This window comes from Rhodofomes roseus, assembly GCF_022264815.1.
Source record: "Rhodofomes roseus strain CIRM-BRFM 1785 chromosome Unknown C8Q71scaffold_11, whole genome shotgun sequence".
NCBI classification, from domain to species: domain Eukaryota; kingdom Fungi; phylum Basidiomycota; class Agaricomycetes; order Polyporales; family Fomitopsidaceae; genus Rhodofomes; species Rhodofomes roseus.
In genome coordinates this window covers 1-16,360 of record NW_025952967.1, presented here as the reverse complement: position 1 = coordinate 16,360, position 16,360 = coordinate 1, and the positions used below count along the sequence as shown (strand labels likewise).

Sequence of the window (16,360 nt, the reverse complement as noted above, 5' to 3'; positions counted from 1 at the left end):
TTTATACACCGCAGCCGCAGTGCTCCAAGACCGTCATGTGTGTGCTTGCGTGTGACATAGGACGGCGGGTTGATGTTGCCTGGTCGACTTGAAGAGGCTTCCATTGTCTTGCAGGTCCTGCCGCCGATGACGGTCTTCGAGAACCTGCCACTCCAGGGCTTGAACATGTCTCGATAACCAATAAGAATCATGAAATTCTGGGGTTCGGAGGGCAGGGAGTCTTGATACGGTAATCTGTGTGGATGTTCTGACCGGGCCCACAATTCACGCCGGACAGGGAACCTTCCAATATCATTCTGTTCATTCGATGGCGATGCCCGCTAGTCTTTGGCGACCGACATGATGTTAGATGTCTGTCATCCGTCCTTGGTTGCGCTCGGTTTGGTTGCGATCCGGAGCCGGAAGGAGCCGCAATGTCGACCGGACGTGGCAGTACAGTCAAACGGTTGGAAGCTGTGGAAGCCAGAGAAGCATCTCCTATATGGAAATGAGTCCTCGGTCAGTCTCGGTGACATCAATTTCCGATCCTTATAAAGCCATGCACGCCAGAATGAGGAACTTACGACAGCATGTATCTCAGCCTTCGCGGGACACTTGATCGAGCCACAGGAAAGGCTATTATGGTCACGTCTGTGTGGCCTGGCTTCTTAGGCAGCCGCATGGAAGCCAGCCCCGCGCAAGCATGATCACTTGCGCCCTTCACGAGCTCGCCCACAGTTCGTCGCTGAGTTGTCCCCAAAACGGTCTGACATTCTAATACGCGACGCATCAGACTGCTCCACACCCGAAAGCTCTCGGTAGCTCACCAGTCATTTGAATTTGAACCTTTCGATCCGCGTCGTTTCGTCACCTACCCGCGAACCGTCACTTGACTCGCAGATCGCAAGGTCTGACTCCGTTTATCCCCTGCAATGTCTGACGTTATAGCGTACCTGTCCGTGCGTCCTTGAATAATGCTGCTTTTATCAGGAAAGATGCGTAGCTACCACATCGAACCCAGTGTGACAAAGCGGGCTCGACACTGAGGGGTTCGCGTACGTCTGATTGACTCTTTGTACGCAGCAATGGACGGCTGCCACGGCTGCGGACATACCACGCCGACCTGGCCACCGGAGACAGCTGTCCCACAGAGTTACAAGCTGAGACCCCTGCCAGAAGGCTGAGGGCAAACCGTCCTGTATGATGGCAGAGACAGGGTCAATGCGTGTGGTTTTTCGGAGCCGATCTTGAGCCACTAACCTCTGTTCAAATTCAATTTGCTTCATTGTCATGACGAGTCGTTCCCGAGGTAGAGGTGTTCTCCTCGGAGTTACGTGAAAGGACCAAATTTGCTCCGTTGTTTGTATGTCATCAGCAAAAGCATAGCTCGCCCATCTCAGGTGATAGAAACGGTCTGACTCACCCAGCATGCGTCTGCTGTTTCACCGCCCTGCGCGGGTTCGCGGGCGCCGCCGGGCAAGCGGGGGTAATTTTCAATGGTTGCAATGACCGTCCAAACGTCCAGCACCGATTACCAGATCTCGAAAGGTACGACGTAGAAATAGTGCGTGGTAACACCGTGTATCACTGTATGAATCTGATGCAGAGGGGACGCGTCCATCACGTGAGGGCGACTTCAATCTCCCACGCACAGCCGCCCATCTTCGCATCGTCTGCTGGCAGCTGCGCCCTCTCTCCTCACCCTCCTCTCGCAGCAGACTCGAAGCCGCGACGCTCGCCACGCACAGGGCTCTCGTCCTCTTTCGCGAGCGGGCTAAGGTCTGAGCCATCCTCTCCGCTTTCTATGCACGAGACAACTGCCTAGCTGGCCGGCGACGCTAAGCGTCCCCACCAACACACCAGAAACCCGCCGGCCGTAGAGCGGGTCAAACGGATTCGCCCGTGTACTACGCAGGGACGAGCTCCCTTTGAAGTCTACCGTGTCGGCTTGGGATATGTTGCAGGTACGGGCACCTCTATCATCCGCTGACGTGGCTCCTCCAGTCTCTCTATCGGCATCGCCCCGTCTTCATGACGGTTACCCGCTTTCGGGTAAAGTTGTCCTAGGTGAGGGCTATATCCCTTGCGGGAGAGCCTGACACGGCACTTGGTTCATCTGTGGTACGATGGCGACGTTCAAACGTGCTCATGCGGCCTCTGATCGGGGTGTCTGCTGGGCCTTCGTCGCCCCGTGTTGCATATGGACCTACGCGCGCGAAAGCACGCACCAAATCATCGGAAACCGGATGGGATAACTCCCAGCCAAGTCATGGCCGCCACTTGCGGCCGTGCGTCCTGCAGGAACTCACGTTCCAGGGCAGCCCACACGCGGGCAACCGTATGGGGCCCGGTTCACTCTGAGACAGAGTGCCAGCTTGCGTCGGATGGCGCCGCTGGACGATGATTGAAAGCCTTCACCAACTCGGATAATCCGCTGTGACTCGTGGTCGCGCGTCGAGGATCTGGGCGGAAGCGGCCTTGCGCGTGAATTGTTTACGCGAAACGCGAACAAGCAATTCGGCGGAGGTCTACGCGTTGGTGGGTGGGGTTCCCCGCTTGCTGATGCGTACGACCTTGCGGCTTCTGTAGGACATCGATGTACGAGGAGAGACGGAGTTACGGACGGCCTCGTGCTGTTGGCGTCGATGATGTTGTGTCCTTCAGTGCACTTCGCGGCGCACGTTTGTTCGGTTTCGCGCCGACGTGTAACTCGATTCAGACTACTCCCTGTCTGCTGCGCAGAAGCGCAGCTGAGGACACTCGCTTGGCCCAGCCGGTCAGTGATCCCGCTGCCAGCTCTCGCGTTGGCCTTTGCCACCCGATGGGAGGGATACAATCTCGAATTTTTTGCTCCTGTCCTCTTCGTGAGGATTGTTTGTGGTACGGTCTTGTATATACCTAGTTGAATGCAGGTCTACCTATGTGCCAGCCTGCCGAAGGTCACGGTCACTATACTCGTCAGACATATATGGCTGCGAGATTAGAGTACCACTTGTATATGGAAGATACTGACACGAATCAAGGTAATACACTGTTTAGGTTACTAGCAAGGACAAACACCGCCGCTACTAGTATACCGGTACCTACTGCGGCGGCGAAATGATTGAGAACGAGAGGAATTCCTCAAAGTATTCGTCCGTGAGCCATTGAGCGCAATCTCCTACCCGACCGCAAGGTCCTCCGCTGCCGTGCACCACCAAACCCTCAAAGGGCGGGACTGTCTACGCCTGGCTAAAGCTCGGCCTCTACATCATTCCTCGAGCACATACAATAACCATAGCATTGATCCACTCTGCTGCGCATGTCGCATCATCCGAAACGGCGCAGGACACCTGTGCCGTCCTTGATGGAAAACAGCGTTGATCCTCAGTCAGGCTCAGTGTCGTTATGGATGCCTTGGATGTCGCTCTACTAGTAACGGGGCTTACCACGTGTACAGCGTCCGCCGCTGCACCGGTCGCGTCACCAACGATCCCGATGAGCTTGTAGGAGAGCGTCCGTCCACCGCGCCGAACTAATCGTATTAATTAGCGTTGGCTGATACATGCACTGTGGCCAGCACATATATATGAGAACACGTCGCTACCGCGTTTGACTTGGTAAGGCGTATGTCAGACTCACCGACAATCCACAGCGTTTCTGCGAGAGACTCGGAGTTGGACGTCTCTGCCACAGTGGCCTCTGCCAGTGGTTCCGAGTCAGCGGGACGCCGGATTAGTCATGGGCGCCTGTGTATGTGATCGATCGGCTCCGGGATCTTACTCATCCTCCCGCCGCCGCCTTTTTCTGCTCAGCCGTGGCTCAGCCCGCATCCTCCTCTCGTCCACCCACAACCGGCAAGTGTGTATTGATCGTGTGCATTTGATTGACTTTGGATATAACCGGGAAGGAGGTGAGTACTTATCTGGCGGTCGATACCCATTCCCGCCGACGATTCCTCGTATACGCCGAAACCATCATTCTGACTCTCGTGTTTGACGTCCAGGATGGAGTTCGTTGCTGCACCGGCCGTGCACCGCGTACTTTGCGCCGACTGCGGGACACCCATTGTCCCAAACTCCGCAAATCTTTGCGTCGCATGCTTGCGCAATAGCGTCGACATCACTGAGGGCATCCCTAAGCAAGCATCTGTCTCATTCTGCCGCAATTGCGATCGCTTCCTCTCCCCGCCCTCTGTCTGGACGATCGCCCAACCCGAGTCACAAGAGCTGCTCGCCATATGCCTCCGAAAACTGAAGGGTCTCAACAAGGTCCGCCTGAAAGACGCACACTTCATCTGGACGGAACCCCACAGCAAGCGCTTACGCGTGTCGCTCACGATCCAAAAGGAGGTCCTCACCGCCACCATTCTCGAGCAGATCTTCGAGATCGAGTACCTCGTCCAGCACGGCCAATGTCCGGACTGCGCAAGGCTAGCTGCCAAAAACACTTGGAAAGCCCTCGTGCAAGTGCGGCAAAAGGTCCCGCATAAGCGGACCTTCCTCTTCCTCGAGCAGCTCATCATCAAGCACGGCGCCCAGAAAGACACAATATCCGTGAAGGAAGTCCGCGACGGCCTCGACTTCTTCTTCGCCTCGAGGAGCCACGCCATCAAGATGGTTGACTTCCTCACCAGCGTCGTGCCCATCCGCAGCAAGGCGAGCGAGCAGCTGCTCAGCACCGACACACACACCAGCACCGCCAACTTCAAATACACCTACTCCGTCGAGATCGTCCCCGTCTGCAAGGACGACCTCGTCGCCCTCCCGCTGAAACTCGCCCGCTCCCTCTCCAACATCGCCCCCCTCACGCTCTGCTCCCGCGTCGGCAACTCTCTCCACTTCCTCGACCCCGCCACGCTCCAGTTCGTCGAGCTCCCCGCCGCCTCGTACTGGCGCACGCCCTTCGACTCCCTCGCGGGCGTCGCCGACCTCGTCGAATTCACCGTCCTCGACGTCGAGCCCTCCGGCCAGACGCGCGGCAAGTGGGTCCTCGCCGACGCACAGGTCGCCCTCAGCGGCGCGTTCACCTCCGGCGGCGGCGGCGCCGAGGACGACGCGATGGACGGCGGCGCGGCCTCGCAGATCCTCCACACCCGCACCCACCTCGGCGCCATCCTCCAGCCCGGCGACGCCGCGCTCGGCTACTACCTCACCAACGCCAACTTCAACTCCGACGCCTTCGCCTCCCTCCCCGCGCACCGCGTCCCCGACGTCATCCTCGTCAAGAAGGCGTACCCCAACCGCCGCAAGAAGAACAAGCCCCGCAACTGGCGCCTCCGCAGCATCGCCAGGGAGGCCGGCGAGGAGGGCGACACCGGCGCCGACCGCGGCGTTGTCGGCCGCATGGGCGGCCGCGACAAGAAGAAGGTCGACGAAGACTACGAGCTCTTCTTGCGCGATCTCGAGGAGGACGAGGAGATGCGCGGCGCGGTCAACCTCTATCGCGCCAAGGACGCCAGGCCCGGCGCCGGCTCGGGCTTGGCCGGCGGGAAGACGAGGAGGAAGGGCCAGGGCCAGTTTGCCATGGATGTGGACGAGGGCGCGCACGACGAGACTGCGAGTGTGGCGCCGACGGAAGTAGAGGAGGACGAGCCCGACTTCCCGGAGGTCAAGCTCGACGAGCTGTTGGAGGACTTTGACGAGATGACGCTTGAGGAACACGATGCATGACGGAGCGCATGTATGCGGTTGACCTTCTCCACATTCCGGCATCGCTTTTTGCACTTGGGCTGTACATGTAGGTGTACGCTAGATATCAGAAGTTATTCCTGAATTTGTTGTGCCATGATCAGACGATACATCGTTTAGGACCGCCTCTCGCAGGATTGTGGATGTTTCACCATCTGCTCGCAGACGACTGCATACGAATAACGGGATAAGTACACTGCCAAATGAGCGACTACATAAGACATAAGACATAACAGAGCCTTGCGCCCTTGCATAGACAATCACTCCTCGAGTTCATCAGCTCTCCGCGCCCAGCGCTGCTGCCGAATAGGGGTGCCGTTCGAACCTGAACGGCTTGTCGACTTCGTCAAATGGCACGAGAGGGAGGAGCTTGTCTCTGTTCCCCATCTTACTCCCTTTCTTTGGAGACTGGGAGCGCCCCCTCCTCGTATCCTCCGAATCCACAAGCGTCCGGGACGAGGTCGCCGGGACGGCGTACGCATCATACCGCATGCGGGGCCCCTCCGCGCGCCGGGTCCTCGGCGGCGTACCCCCAAGCGTCGTGCTCGTCCCATGTCCCCAACCCAGCGGACTCGGGCTCTCGCTACGATCCCGCCCCTCGGACGAGCCCACCGTCGTGACCGACGCCGACGCCTCCTTCACCCACTGCGCGATCGCATGATGCTTCAGCATGCCCAGGTGGACGTGCGACTCTGGCGAGGGCGGCTCGCAGGGCGGCTCGGGGAACGCATCGAGCAGCGCACGTCTTTCGCGGCGCTCCCTCTCCCGCTCGCGCTTGCCCTCCGTCTCCGCGAGCCCGTACGCCTCCCAGGGCGACGGCGGTGCCTCCTCCCTCTCGGGGCTCTCCGGCTGGAGCGTGAAGAAGAGCGCATCGGGGTGAGCGGAGGTGGCGCTGCGCTCGGAGGCGCGCCGGCCGTGCACGAACATCGACCCCGTGTGGAGGTCCTCGTCGATGGACTCGTCGTCGCTGTAGTCGAGGTTCATGAACGAGTCGCCGGGCGGTGCCGGCGTGGTGACCCAGCGCCCGCCTTCGTATATATGTGAGTACGCGCCGTGTTCTGCAGCGTACACTGGGGGAAGCTCGAACGGCCCGTCCACCCCCCGTCCGATTACGCCCCCACAGATCGCGCGGGACGAGTCCGTCGACGGCCGTGCCCGCGGCCTCGGTCTCATCTGCGCACGCTCGAACACCGACCTCGTCAGCGAAGGCCGGGAGCGGCGCTCCTCCTCAGACTCCCCCTCCTCCTGAATGGACAGCGCGACGAACGCACGGCTCGCGGACTGCAGGCGGAGAGACGGCCTGCGCTCCCGCCCGCCCGGGCTCGCGCTCGCTCCGTGCAAGTTGGGCGTCGACATCGACACGGGGAAGGCCTCCGTCCGCACGGTGGCCCGCGCCCTCTCGCGTGTGGCCTTGTTCTTGCTCTTGCTCTTGCAGGGGCTTCCCTCGAGCCGCGCATCATGCACCGTGACAATCGGCGAGCGGTCATATGCCTCCTTCGAGTGCGTCGTGCACGTCGTCTCGCTCGAGAACCGGACGCGTCTCGACGTCGGGGACAGCGCGCGCGCCATGTCCGCCATCACCGCCGCAGACACCGGCGGCGGCGCGCGGATGTCGAACACGGGCACGTCATCGTCTGTGGCACGGGTTGGTGTGAGCGGGGACGGACCCGGGAAGACGGGGAACGTACTGGGCGCAGAGGCGGCGCGTGGCGCGGTGGCGGGCGCGGGGGGCTCGGAGACGGTGCGCGCGCGCGAGCGGGTTTTGGCCTTGCTTCCGGAGGTGGCCTTGACGGGGCTCCGCCCGCGCTTGCCGCTGAAGGTGCGGTCGAGGAGGGAGTTGAGCTTGGTGAACATCGCGATAGACCGAGAGGCGATGTGTGGATGACGTCCAGGTATATATGCCGCAGACTGTGGTTGATGAGAACGAGTGGACAATATAGAGATGGGGTAGGCGCACCGCGAGCAATGAGGAGGGAACAGCAGAAAGACGAGAGCAGAGAGCAGAGATTGCGCGAGCGCGAGAGGAGAGGACGAGAGCAAGAGAGCAGAAAGCACAAGGGCAGAAATCAGAAACACCCTCGCCACCCTCCCTCGCACCTATAAATCACCGCGCAGCCCCCCGCCACGCAGGTCCAAGCAACCCTCCCATTCATTCACACGCCATGACGATCCTGCCTCATCCAGCCATGGCCATGGCCACCACAAAGAAGCCACGCCACGCCCTTCAAAGCGTCGCTCCCGATCGGGCGCGTGGCCCTCCTCTTTGTGCGGCCACGGGGCGTTTCACTGCGCACCAACGCGGGACAAAGCAACGGCGCGCCACGCGCGCCGTTGCCATGCCCCGGACGGGTCTTGCAAAGGATAATAGACGGGCTGGATTGTGGCGCGGATGAGTTTGGACCTTGTGAAGGGCAGGTTGGATTGCTGTGGCCGGAAGAGCCCCTATGTGTCAGATACGAGTTCGCTTCTAGGGCGATCGAGGGTCGGCGACTACACGGAAAGGATCCTTTTGGTGAGTACGCTGAGTGTCCTGCGCAGCATGAACCTGTTGCGAGCTGAAGCAAAGCAACGACTCGTGTACGCGCTCAAGAGGACAAAGGCGCGTATTGGATCACGTGATCGCGTCGGACAAGGCACCATACACGTCCAATGGCCGGGGCTGTCGTCCACGACGGTGCAGCACGGATACCTCGAGGCTAGATGGGTCATGGTCCAGCAAGACCGTACGCGTCAAGAACGCGGAAACACAACGAGTCCCCGTACCTCCAGCATACACGCACCCGCGAGCAACGCGCCACACGGCAGTGCCACACGACCTCTCTCAAGCCGCCCTCGCCGCCTTCCGTTCTCGCTCCCACTCAGGGCTCTATCACTGCCGGCGACATCGGCACAGAGGCGTTCGCCATGTCGTGCATTCGGAACGGCCATCGAGCCGGACGACAGGACCTCGGTGTGTCCCCGCACCGAAGATTCGCCGCTGAGCCTCAAGTGATGTCCCCCCACGGAGTGGACCCGGAGCACCGAGGGGTATATATGCACGGCCGTAGCGTCTGAAAGAGCGCACTCGGTTTTCCTAGGATGGTTGAAGCTACGACTTGGCTCGTTACTGGGTGAGTCCTCGGTCCAGTCTGCAGGTCGTCTGGCACGCCTCTCACCATTATGGCCAACCGTGCAGCTCCTCGCGCGGGATCGGACTCGAGCTCGTCCGCCAGCTCGTCTCGGACCCATCGAACATCGTCGTCGCGACGTGCCGCGACCCCGCACGGGCGCCGAAGCTGAGCGCGCTGAAGGATGCAGCACCAGGGCAGCTGTATGTCGTGGCGCTGGACGTAGGCAGCGAGGCGAGTATCCGGGGAAGTGTCGCGGAGGTGGAGGGGATCCTTGGGTCGAAGGGGCTGGACTACCTGTACAACAACGCTGCGATCGTGCGTACCTCGTGACTACCCCGCTCGACGTCGCTCACCGGGAGAGACAGACGGAGGGCGACGACTCGGCGTTCGACTTTTCGTACGACGGATTGTTGGACACGCTCCGGGCGAACGTGGGGGGGCCGGCGTTGATGGGGACGGTGTACCTGCCGCTGCTGGAGAAGGGGCGGAGGAAGGTGATCGTGAACATGACAAGCGGGCTGGCGAGCATCGGGCTGGACTTTGGGGCGAAGAACGCGACGTACAGTATCAGCAAGACGGCGCTGAACATGCTTGTGCGTGCTTGTGACCTCCAAGTCTCCGTGGATTGCGACTGACGTGCGGGCAGGCATACAAGCAGGCGAAGACGCGGCCGGACTTGATCGCGTACGTTGTGGACCCAGGGTGGGTCAAGACAGGTGCGTACACATGGGATGAGATGCGAGCGAGGCTGACTGGCGAGCAGACATGGGCGGCCCGGATGCGATGATGGAGGTGGAAGAGTCGGTGGGGAGGCTGATCAGGCTGGCGACGACGGCGACGGCGGAGAGCTCGGGCAGGTTCTTGAGGCACGATGGCGAGCAGGTGCCCTGGTAGTACATCCAGTAGACACGAGGGGAGGGAGGCGCCCGGGTGCCTGGGGTGTGTCCGAGGAATAGCCGTTGCAGTCTCGAATCTCGCCGTCGACGACCTATATAGCACAGCCAGCATGGCCGTCGTCGACCTCCCCCACCATGTCCACCACCGTCTGGCTCATCACCGGGGCCAACCGCGGCCTCGGCCTCGAGCTCACCATCCAGCTCCTCGCAACCAACCCCGCCAACGAGATCATCGCCACCTGCCGCAACCCCGCAGATGCCGACGAGCTGCACCGTCTCCAGAAGCTTGCCAACGAGCGCATCCACATCGTCCCCCTCGACGTCAGCAGCGAGCAGTCCATGCGCGGCTCTGTCCAGTACGTGAGCGACGTCCTCGGCGAGCGCGGCATCGACTATCTCTACAACAACGCTGCCATCGTGCGTCCTGCTTCTCCTTCAGCAGATAGCGTACATAACGGACACGCTTAGAACCCCGCATTCGACTCGCCCTTCGACTTTGACTACGCCCAGCTCCTCGACGTCCTCCAGACCAACCTCGGCGCACCCGCCCTCCTCGCCGAGCTCTACTACCCCTTCCTCCTCCGCGGCACCAAGAAGACCATCGTGAACGTCACCACCGGCCTCGCCTCCATCGGCCTCGACTGCGGCGACAAGTGCACCAGCTACTCCATCAGCAAGTGCGCGCTGAACATGCTCGTCCGTCTCCTCCCGTTAGACGTGTCAAGTCCCCGCTGACGCACCGCACCCGCAGACGTACAAACAAGCAAAGACCCGCCCCGACTTCACCTGCATCTGCATGGACCCCGGCTGGGTCAAGACCGCCCTCGGCGGCGAGGGCGCCGTCCTCGAGACCACAGAGAGCGCCGCAGGCATCCTCCGCGTCATCGCCCGCCTCACCCCCGCCGACTCGGGCAAGTTCTGGCGCTACAACGGCACCCACCATCCGTGGTAGGCGAAGTAGCAGAACAACAGAGGTGTACGATAGGCTCCATAGACGGGAATGGATCTGGCTTCGTGAGACCAAGGTGTGCTAATGCGTCCATTCGTCCAGGATCCAAGCCAATCGCTTAGAACGGGCTGGGCGCGACCGCAGTCTCTTCGCGGTTGAGTGTCGCACATCAGAGTACCAGTTGAGGAGACAGCGCGCATCGCCGAGTCGTCGGTTAATCGCCAGTCATATCGATATTGTTGCGCAGCCTCCTATGGCACCCTCGATTCCGGTGCCATGCAGCCAGGCGTCCTCTCGCCTCCGTCATCCCCCACCCCCACAAGCCACGCCGACGCACGCCTGTCCATAGAGCACCGCGCGCGGAAGCAGTAAAGGGCCCTCCCCATTCATATGCGGCCTTCTCGGGTTCCAACTGTTCGCCTACTACACTTCGCGGGGCGCCAACTTACCCCCTCGGACGACCCACTCGCAGTGCGAACTCATCGGGCCCGACTCGAGGAAAGCCGGACATCCCCGTGCGCACCTGAGTGAGCCGCCGCATGGAGTTGGCGATTTCCGAACGGTTCTGTCAGTGGGGCTACGGCGGCACACCGGTGCACGAGCTGGGTAGCTCTACGGCGATGATGTGTCTAGGGAACGAACAACGTACGCTCGGGATGACTGGCTCGAGGTGGCACGGCGTCATTGACGTCCCCCCTCACCGTCAATGGCTCATTCAGGATCAACCCCACCTCGAGCCTGGAGGGTTACAAAGCGTGCTACTCCCAACAGTGTCAGCTGTCCATACCTCCTCTTGCCTACGGGGATATGATCCGCCCTACGAAACGACCCGATGCGCGTCACACTGCAAACAGGATCAGTATGGCTGATTCTGCGCGAGTCAGGGTAGGTCCTGTATAAGTCCCGTGACCGCGTCAAGCCTAGTCCGAGACAACCGCATGGATGCTCCCATCCTCTGCACGACCACCACCGCCATCATCCACGACGGGCCTTGGGCGTGGAATGCTCATGCGTGCCTATGTACTAGTACCCCATCACCAGTAAATCAATCATGTCACTCCTACAGATGCCCGGGTTGTCATCCCCGACGCCGGAGACGCCAGTTGGGAGGAGGAGGAGAAGGAAATTCCATTTAGCCGCAGTGAGCACTCGGATACCGCCGTAGGCGCGATCTTACATGATCCTCGTAGTGGCTGATAGCGCATCTCGTTAGGCAAGTGACCCCTCTATCGTTGCACTTGTGAAGCGTCCGGTCGATATTGTATTGCTGACGCAGCCTCAGTGCGCATGGGTGATCGACGTTGCTGACATGCTCTGGACATGCTCCACATGCATAGTGAATAATATGGTTTTGCCGGACTATCGCAGTACTGTTGGTCATCCAAAGGCTAGACGCGTGCTGCAGACACATATAAGAGTCGCGTTCCTGAGCAGGTCGGGCAACATCGTCCTCGCAGTACCACTCACACCACCCATCCCAGCATAAACTACAAATCCTAACAACAATGGCAGCCGTTACGACTTGGCTCATCACAGGGTACGCATCCGCAAGACGATCGCTGCACTGAGCACTCAACTAACCTCCCCTCATCCACAGCGCATCCCGCGGCCTCGGTCTCGAGCTCGTTCGCCAACTCTCCTCGACACCCAACAACGTCGTAATCGCCGCCTGCCGCAACCCCGCCTCCGCATCGGAGCTCCAAGCCCTCAACCCCGTGGAAAACGCGGAACTGTATACCGTCCAACTCGACGTTCTCAGCGAGACGAGCATCCGCGCGAGCGTCGCGGAGGTCGAGAAGGTGCTGAAGGGGCGCGGGCTCGACTACCTGTACAACAACGCCGGCGTCGTAAGTGCTTTTCCCTCTGCGCCTGGAGACTCTGACAGCTGATCGACGACCGCCGGTGACAGTGCCCCCGCGACGAGGTGTTCTCCTTCGACTACAGCGAGTTCCTTGCGCTGCTCCAGACGAACGTCGCAGCACCTGCGCTGCTCGGCCAGGTCTACGCCCCGCTCCTCGAGAAAGGGACGAAGAAGACGATCGTGAACGTCAGCTCGACCTTAGGGAGCATCGGCACAGACCTCGGTGAGACAACCGCGACGTACAGCGTGAGCAAGACTGCGCTCAACATGCTGGTGCGTACCTCCTATCCACCATGCCGGCCGATCGGCCTGCTGACGCGCGTGCAGACGTACAAACAAGCGAAGGCCCGCCCGGACTTCATCGTAATATCAGTGTGTCCCGGCTGGGTGAAGACGGACATGGGCGGCGCGCAGGCAGCCCTGGAGCCCTCGCAGAGCATCGAGGCTCAGCTGAAGGTGGTGTTGGGCCTAAAGCAGGAGCACTCGGGGAAGTACTACTCAGCCTCGCAAAACGGGAAGGAGCTACCGTGGTGAACGCGTACACAGTCAGTGTTCGTCTTGTACGGAATTTGCGGATGGTTTGTCACCAATGGATACTTACCTCGCAGCGAGCGCGGGAACTTGTGCTCGTATGACGGGCAGGAGGTGCCGTGGTAAAGGAGGAGTCGCGCACGTATGTTAGTGAAACTATTGACGGAGGATACGCAGTGCAGCTAGGGTACACTACTAGCAGTGCGAACTTCGTGGGGTTCATATGGCAAGGATCCGACAGATCCGCGTTCAACTCACCATCCATAACAAGTGGACAGTTGCCGGCTGTCGACCTGTCATGCTTGTCCGCGATGTAGATTTTGACGGCATAAATCGACATCCGTAGATGCCTCACTGAAGCCCGCTAGGCAATGGACCAGTCCGAGTCCGTGACTTATTCGAGTCCTAACCACCACTGCCAAATAAGAACAAACGCGCGTTGGACTGCGTCGTCGTTCGCCACTACACACTTGAAGGAGCAAACACCTAAACTCCCGACGTCCGTTCTACGCCGCATTCATCTCACCGCCATGGACCACCTACGACGGAAGAGCCCAATCTACCCACTAGCATCGGAATGGGTAGCTTCGCCACCGTGTACTCTCTGCCCAGGGCATGCCTTTCGTCTTCAAAGTCATTCATAACTCCGAACGCTCGGACGAATTGCGGGCCGAGTTTCCTGCCATTCACACTCTACACACATTGTGATTTCGACTCTTTGTTCGCCGTCCCCAGCCCATTGCTTACTACAATCCGAGAACGAACGAATTGGACCAATTCCCCCCTTCTCCGCCCGTTGGCAGGGTTCGTGACGCCCGACCAATGGTGAACAGTCATTTCTTCACTGGGAACCACTTCGAGGTCGCTATATACGGCGTCGGGTATTCAAGGCCTCGTCGACGCGTTCTTCTCCAACGACCCCTATTACTCACGTCCTACCTCCGGCGATACCTTGTATAACGTATTCCGCTCCGCTTACCTCGCAGCCTGTGCCGACGAACATGAACATGGAGCTCACGCTTTCTTGGATGCCGTTGAAGCTGAGTGTACGAGGAGATCATAGAATATATAGCAGTCAGCTAGACATACGATACAAAGACAACATCGCAAATCCTCACGAAGAGGAACAATGAGGAAAAGAATTCGGATGCAGTAGACAAGGAGTAGTCTGATTCGAGTTACACGTCGGCGCGTGGCTGGAGGGTGTGGCTGGGTGTGGCTGGTCGGCTGCGCGTGGTCGCCGTCACGTGATGTGCACGTCTTGTTCGCTTTGTGGCAGAGGCGCCCAGACGCGCTCTCCCTCTGCGCTGTCTCCGCCGTTGCCCGAGCGAAGAGGCTGCCCGCACGCTGTGTCCCGCTGTACCACTGTACGACCATCCTACCACACCTTCTCTCCGGACACCCCCACCATGCACCGCTCTGTGTCAGCCATCTCCGCCCGCCCAGCCACACCCCTCCCACCCCTCCACGAAGACATGGCAGCAGGTATGTGGCCGTTTCGCGAGCTTCCATCGGAGGGACTTCAGACCACATACCGCAACTATGCGACAACATCTGCTTTTGTTGCGTTGTGGTCGCCAGTGTCGAAGCTGTGACAGGCAGTGGCCGCCCTGACGCCGTCACAGGTGTCTCGGGATGCAACATAAGCCCAACTGCCACGACGCTGGCGTGCTCAGTTCATCTCTGTTGATGAACGCACCGCTGCCTCGTTCATATACAGAGCTCCGCACTCGCCGGGCCCCCTTCTCGAGTCACTTCCCGCGTCAAGCATCCCACTCACACCGCTTCCACAGAAGAACTGCCCGCGCGCTGCGAAAGCAGGATGTCTCAACGCCCACAGCTGCGACGCACCACCGCGACCTACAAACTCCCAAAACTATATGCCTTCGACGATGACGACGAAGATGACTTTGACGACGACGCGGACCCCGACTTCTCCTCCGCCCTCCTCGCCCAGCGCTCCTCCTTCACACCACACTACATGGGAGCAGGTGACGACAACGACGACGACGATTTTGGCGAGCTCATTCGCTTCAGACTGGACGACGCGGACGTCGACGCGCCAGACTGGGACCCCTTCCCCCAGCACTCACTCGCGCCCCTTCTACTCCCGCGCGCTAGCGAACAACCTCCTTTGGACGACGTCTTCAGCATCGACACACCTCCAGCCTACCATGGCCTTTCCTATCACAGCCTTGCCCTCACCAAACGCGTATGGAACACCCGGCGAGCGCAACTGTCCAAACGCCGACCTACATTCAACCACACCGGCCCGGGAAGCCCCGACCCCTTCACTGCATACGACGGCATTGCCGTCCCACCGCACGAGCCCGATTACCCTCTACCAGAAGACTACGCCGAGCCCGCGGCAGCGACACCCCCGCCCGAGTCGCGCATCGCCGTCTCGGATCCGAACGTCCCAATCTACCCGCGCCTCGGCGACATGTGCAGCATCCGCGACGGCCGCGCCGCCTCCGTCGACCGCGCCTTCTGCAACTTTCCACTCTACACCATCCGCAAGGTCCTCTATCTCCATGACATGCTCCGCCGCGCCGCGGACAGCAGCTGCAGCGAGAGCGAGCAGCGGCGCGGCGCACTGTCGGTGACGCCTGCGTTGGTGTCGGGGAGGGTCACCTGCGCGCCCGTCGACGAGGAGTCTGTCGGCGTGCTCTGCGACCAGTTCCAACGCGCGATGGTCCTCGACGTGACCTTCCCCGTCAACGCCAAGGGCTGGGCACCTATGTCCTTTGCGCGCTGGAGGATCCTCCTCGAGAAGGCTACCGGGAGGCAGGTCCCCTTCATCGAGGCGGTCGAGACGGAAGTCCTGCATACGACAAATGGCTCCGCTGAAGCCGAGGAGCCTAGCGACGCGATCGAAGAGAGACGGTCCGAGCAGGCTCCGCAGCGACCAAAGACACCGCACTTTTTCCTGTTGGACGAAGATGACGAAGACGACGAGCCGGGGCCACGCCGGTGCACGGCGAGCGACGACAGCAGCGACGACGATGGCTGGGACGAGATCAACCTCGAGAACAGCCCCGGCCGTCGCGCTATCTCCGCGCCTGTGTTCTTCCTTGACAGACGGGCGATGCCCATGTCGATGAGCCACCACGGCATCATGGCGCACTAGCTGCATGCTACAGTCCGTGCAGCTGGACAACGACCGGTCTCGTCTGTCCGATGTGCGTAGGCTTGTAGATACTATACGACACGATGTACATGAACCTGAACATGAGAGCCACGAGCTGAGACGATAGTACGTACGATTGTTATGAGATGACGCCCACCTACATCTAGTGTGTGTAGTGATATGATACCGCATCCTACATGTAGCATACCCTCGTTTTAGTTATCTTTATTCCCTT

The 16,360-nt window shown here is 60.3% G+C and overlaps 8 protein-coding genes across 8 annotated transcripts; 7 read left to right on the top strand and 1 right to left on the bottom strand.

The window, feature by feature from the left end:
* Positions 1 to 3,755: 3,755 nt before the first annotated feature.
* On the top strand, positions 3,756 to 5,777 carry C8Q71DRAFT_835522 (NMD3-domain-containing protein). The gene is made up of 2 exons (XM_047926428.1): positions 3,756 to 3,871; positions 3,965 to 5,777. Exon 2 carries the CDS (start codon positions 3,966 to 3,968, stop codon positions 5,628 to 5,630), a length of 1,665 nt encoding a protein of 554 aa, XP_047778324.1. The 5' UTR covers positions 3,756 to 3,871; position 3,965; the 3' UTR covers positions 5,631 to 5,777.
* An 11-nt stretch (positions 5,778 to 5,788) lies between these two features.
* On the bottom strand, positions 5,789 to 7,264 carry C8Q71DRAFT_760228 (uncharacterized protein). The gene has a single exon (XM_047923823.1). The coding sequence runs from the start codon at positions 7,224 to 7,226 to the stop codon at positions 5,925 to 5,927; it is 1,302 nt and encodes a 433-aa protein (XP_047778323.1). The 5' UTR covers positions 7,227 to 7,264; the 3' UTR covers positions 5,789 to 5,924.
* Positions 7,265 to 7,970: 706 nt separating this feature from the next.
* On the top strand, positions 7,971 to 8,819 carry C8Q71DRAFT_63321 (uncharacterized protein). The gene has a single exon (XM_047919637.1). It carries the CDS (start codon positions 8,038 to 8,040, stop codon positions 8,638 to 8,640), a length of 603 nt encoding a protein of 200 aa, XP_047778322.1. The 5' UTR covers positions 7,971 to 8,037; the 3' UTR covers positions 8,641 to 8,819.
* On the top strand, positions 8,727 to 9,652 carry C8Q71DRAFT_858055 (C-factor; the record flags this gene model as incomplete). Its single annotated transcript, XM_047927472.1, has 5 exons — positions 8,727 to 8,758; positions 8,824 to 9,073; positions 9,124 to 9,351; positions 9,405 to 9,474; positions 9,522 to 9,652. 5 exons carry the CDS (start codon positions 8,727 to 8,729, stop codon positions 9,650 to 9,652), a joined length of 711 nt encoding a protein of 236 aa, XP_047778321.1.
* Positions 9,653 to 9,789: 137 nt separating this feature from the next.
* On the top strand, positions 9,790 to 10,606 carry C8Q71DRAFT_858054 (C-factor; the record flags this gene model as incomplete). The annotated part of the gene is made up of 3 exons (XM_047927471.1): positions 9,790 to 10,071; positions 10,123 to 10,350; positions 10,406 to 10,606. The coding sequence occupies 3 exons, from the start codon at positions 9,790 to 9,792 to the stop codon at positions 10,604 to 10,606; spliced, it is 711 nt and encodes a 236-aa protein (XP_047778320.1).
* A 1,330-nt stretch (positions 10,607 to 11,936) lies between these two features.
* Positions 11,937 to 13,214, top strand: C8Q71DRAFT_63384 (NAD-P-binding protein). The gene is made up of 6 exons (XM_047919638.1): positions 11,937 to 12,037; positions 12,085 to 12,140; positions 12,201 to 12,450; positions 12,513 to 12,737; positions 12,792 to 13,009; positions 13,073 to 13,214. Exons 2-5 carry the CDS (start codon positions 12,109 to 12,111, stop codon positions 12,996 to 12,998), a joined length of 714 nt encoding a protein of 237 aa, XP_047778319.1. The 5' UTR covers positions 11,937 to 12,037; positions 12,085 to 12,108; the 3' UTR covers positions 12,999 to 13,009; positions 13,073 to 13,214.
* Positions 13,215 to 13,872: 658 nt separating this feature from the next.
* On the top strand, positions 13,873 to 14,052 carry C8Q71DRAFT_674417 (uncharacterized protein; the record flags this gene model as incomplete). Its single annotated transcript, XM_047919696.1, has 1 exon — positions 13,873 to 14,052. A coding segment is annotated over one exon (180 nt), but the record flags the coding sequence as incomplete, so codon positions are not given.
* A 165-nt stretch (positions 14,053 to 14,217) lies between these two features.
* Positions 14,218 to 16,360, top strand: C8Q71DRAFT_760195 (uncharacterized protein). The gene is made up of 2 exons (XM_047923822.1): positions 14,218 to 14,480; positions 14,789 to 16,360. Exons 1-2 carry the CDS (start codon positions 14,246 to 14,248, stop codon positions 16,123 to 16,125), a joined length of 1,572 nt encoding a protein of 523 aa, XP_047778317.1. The 5' UTR covers positions 14,218 to 14,245; the 3' UTR covers positions 16,126 to 16,360.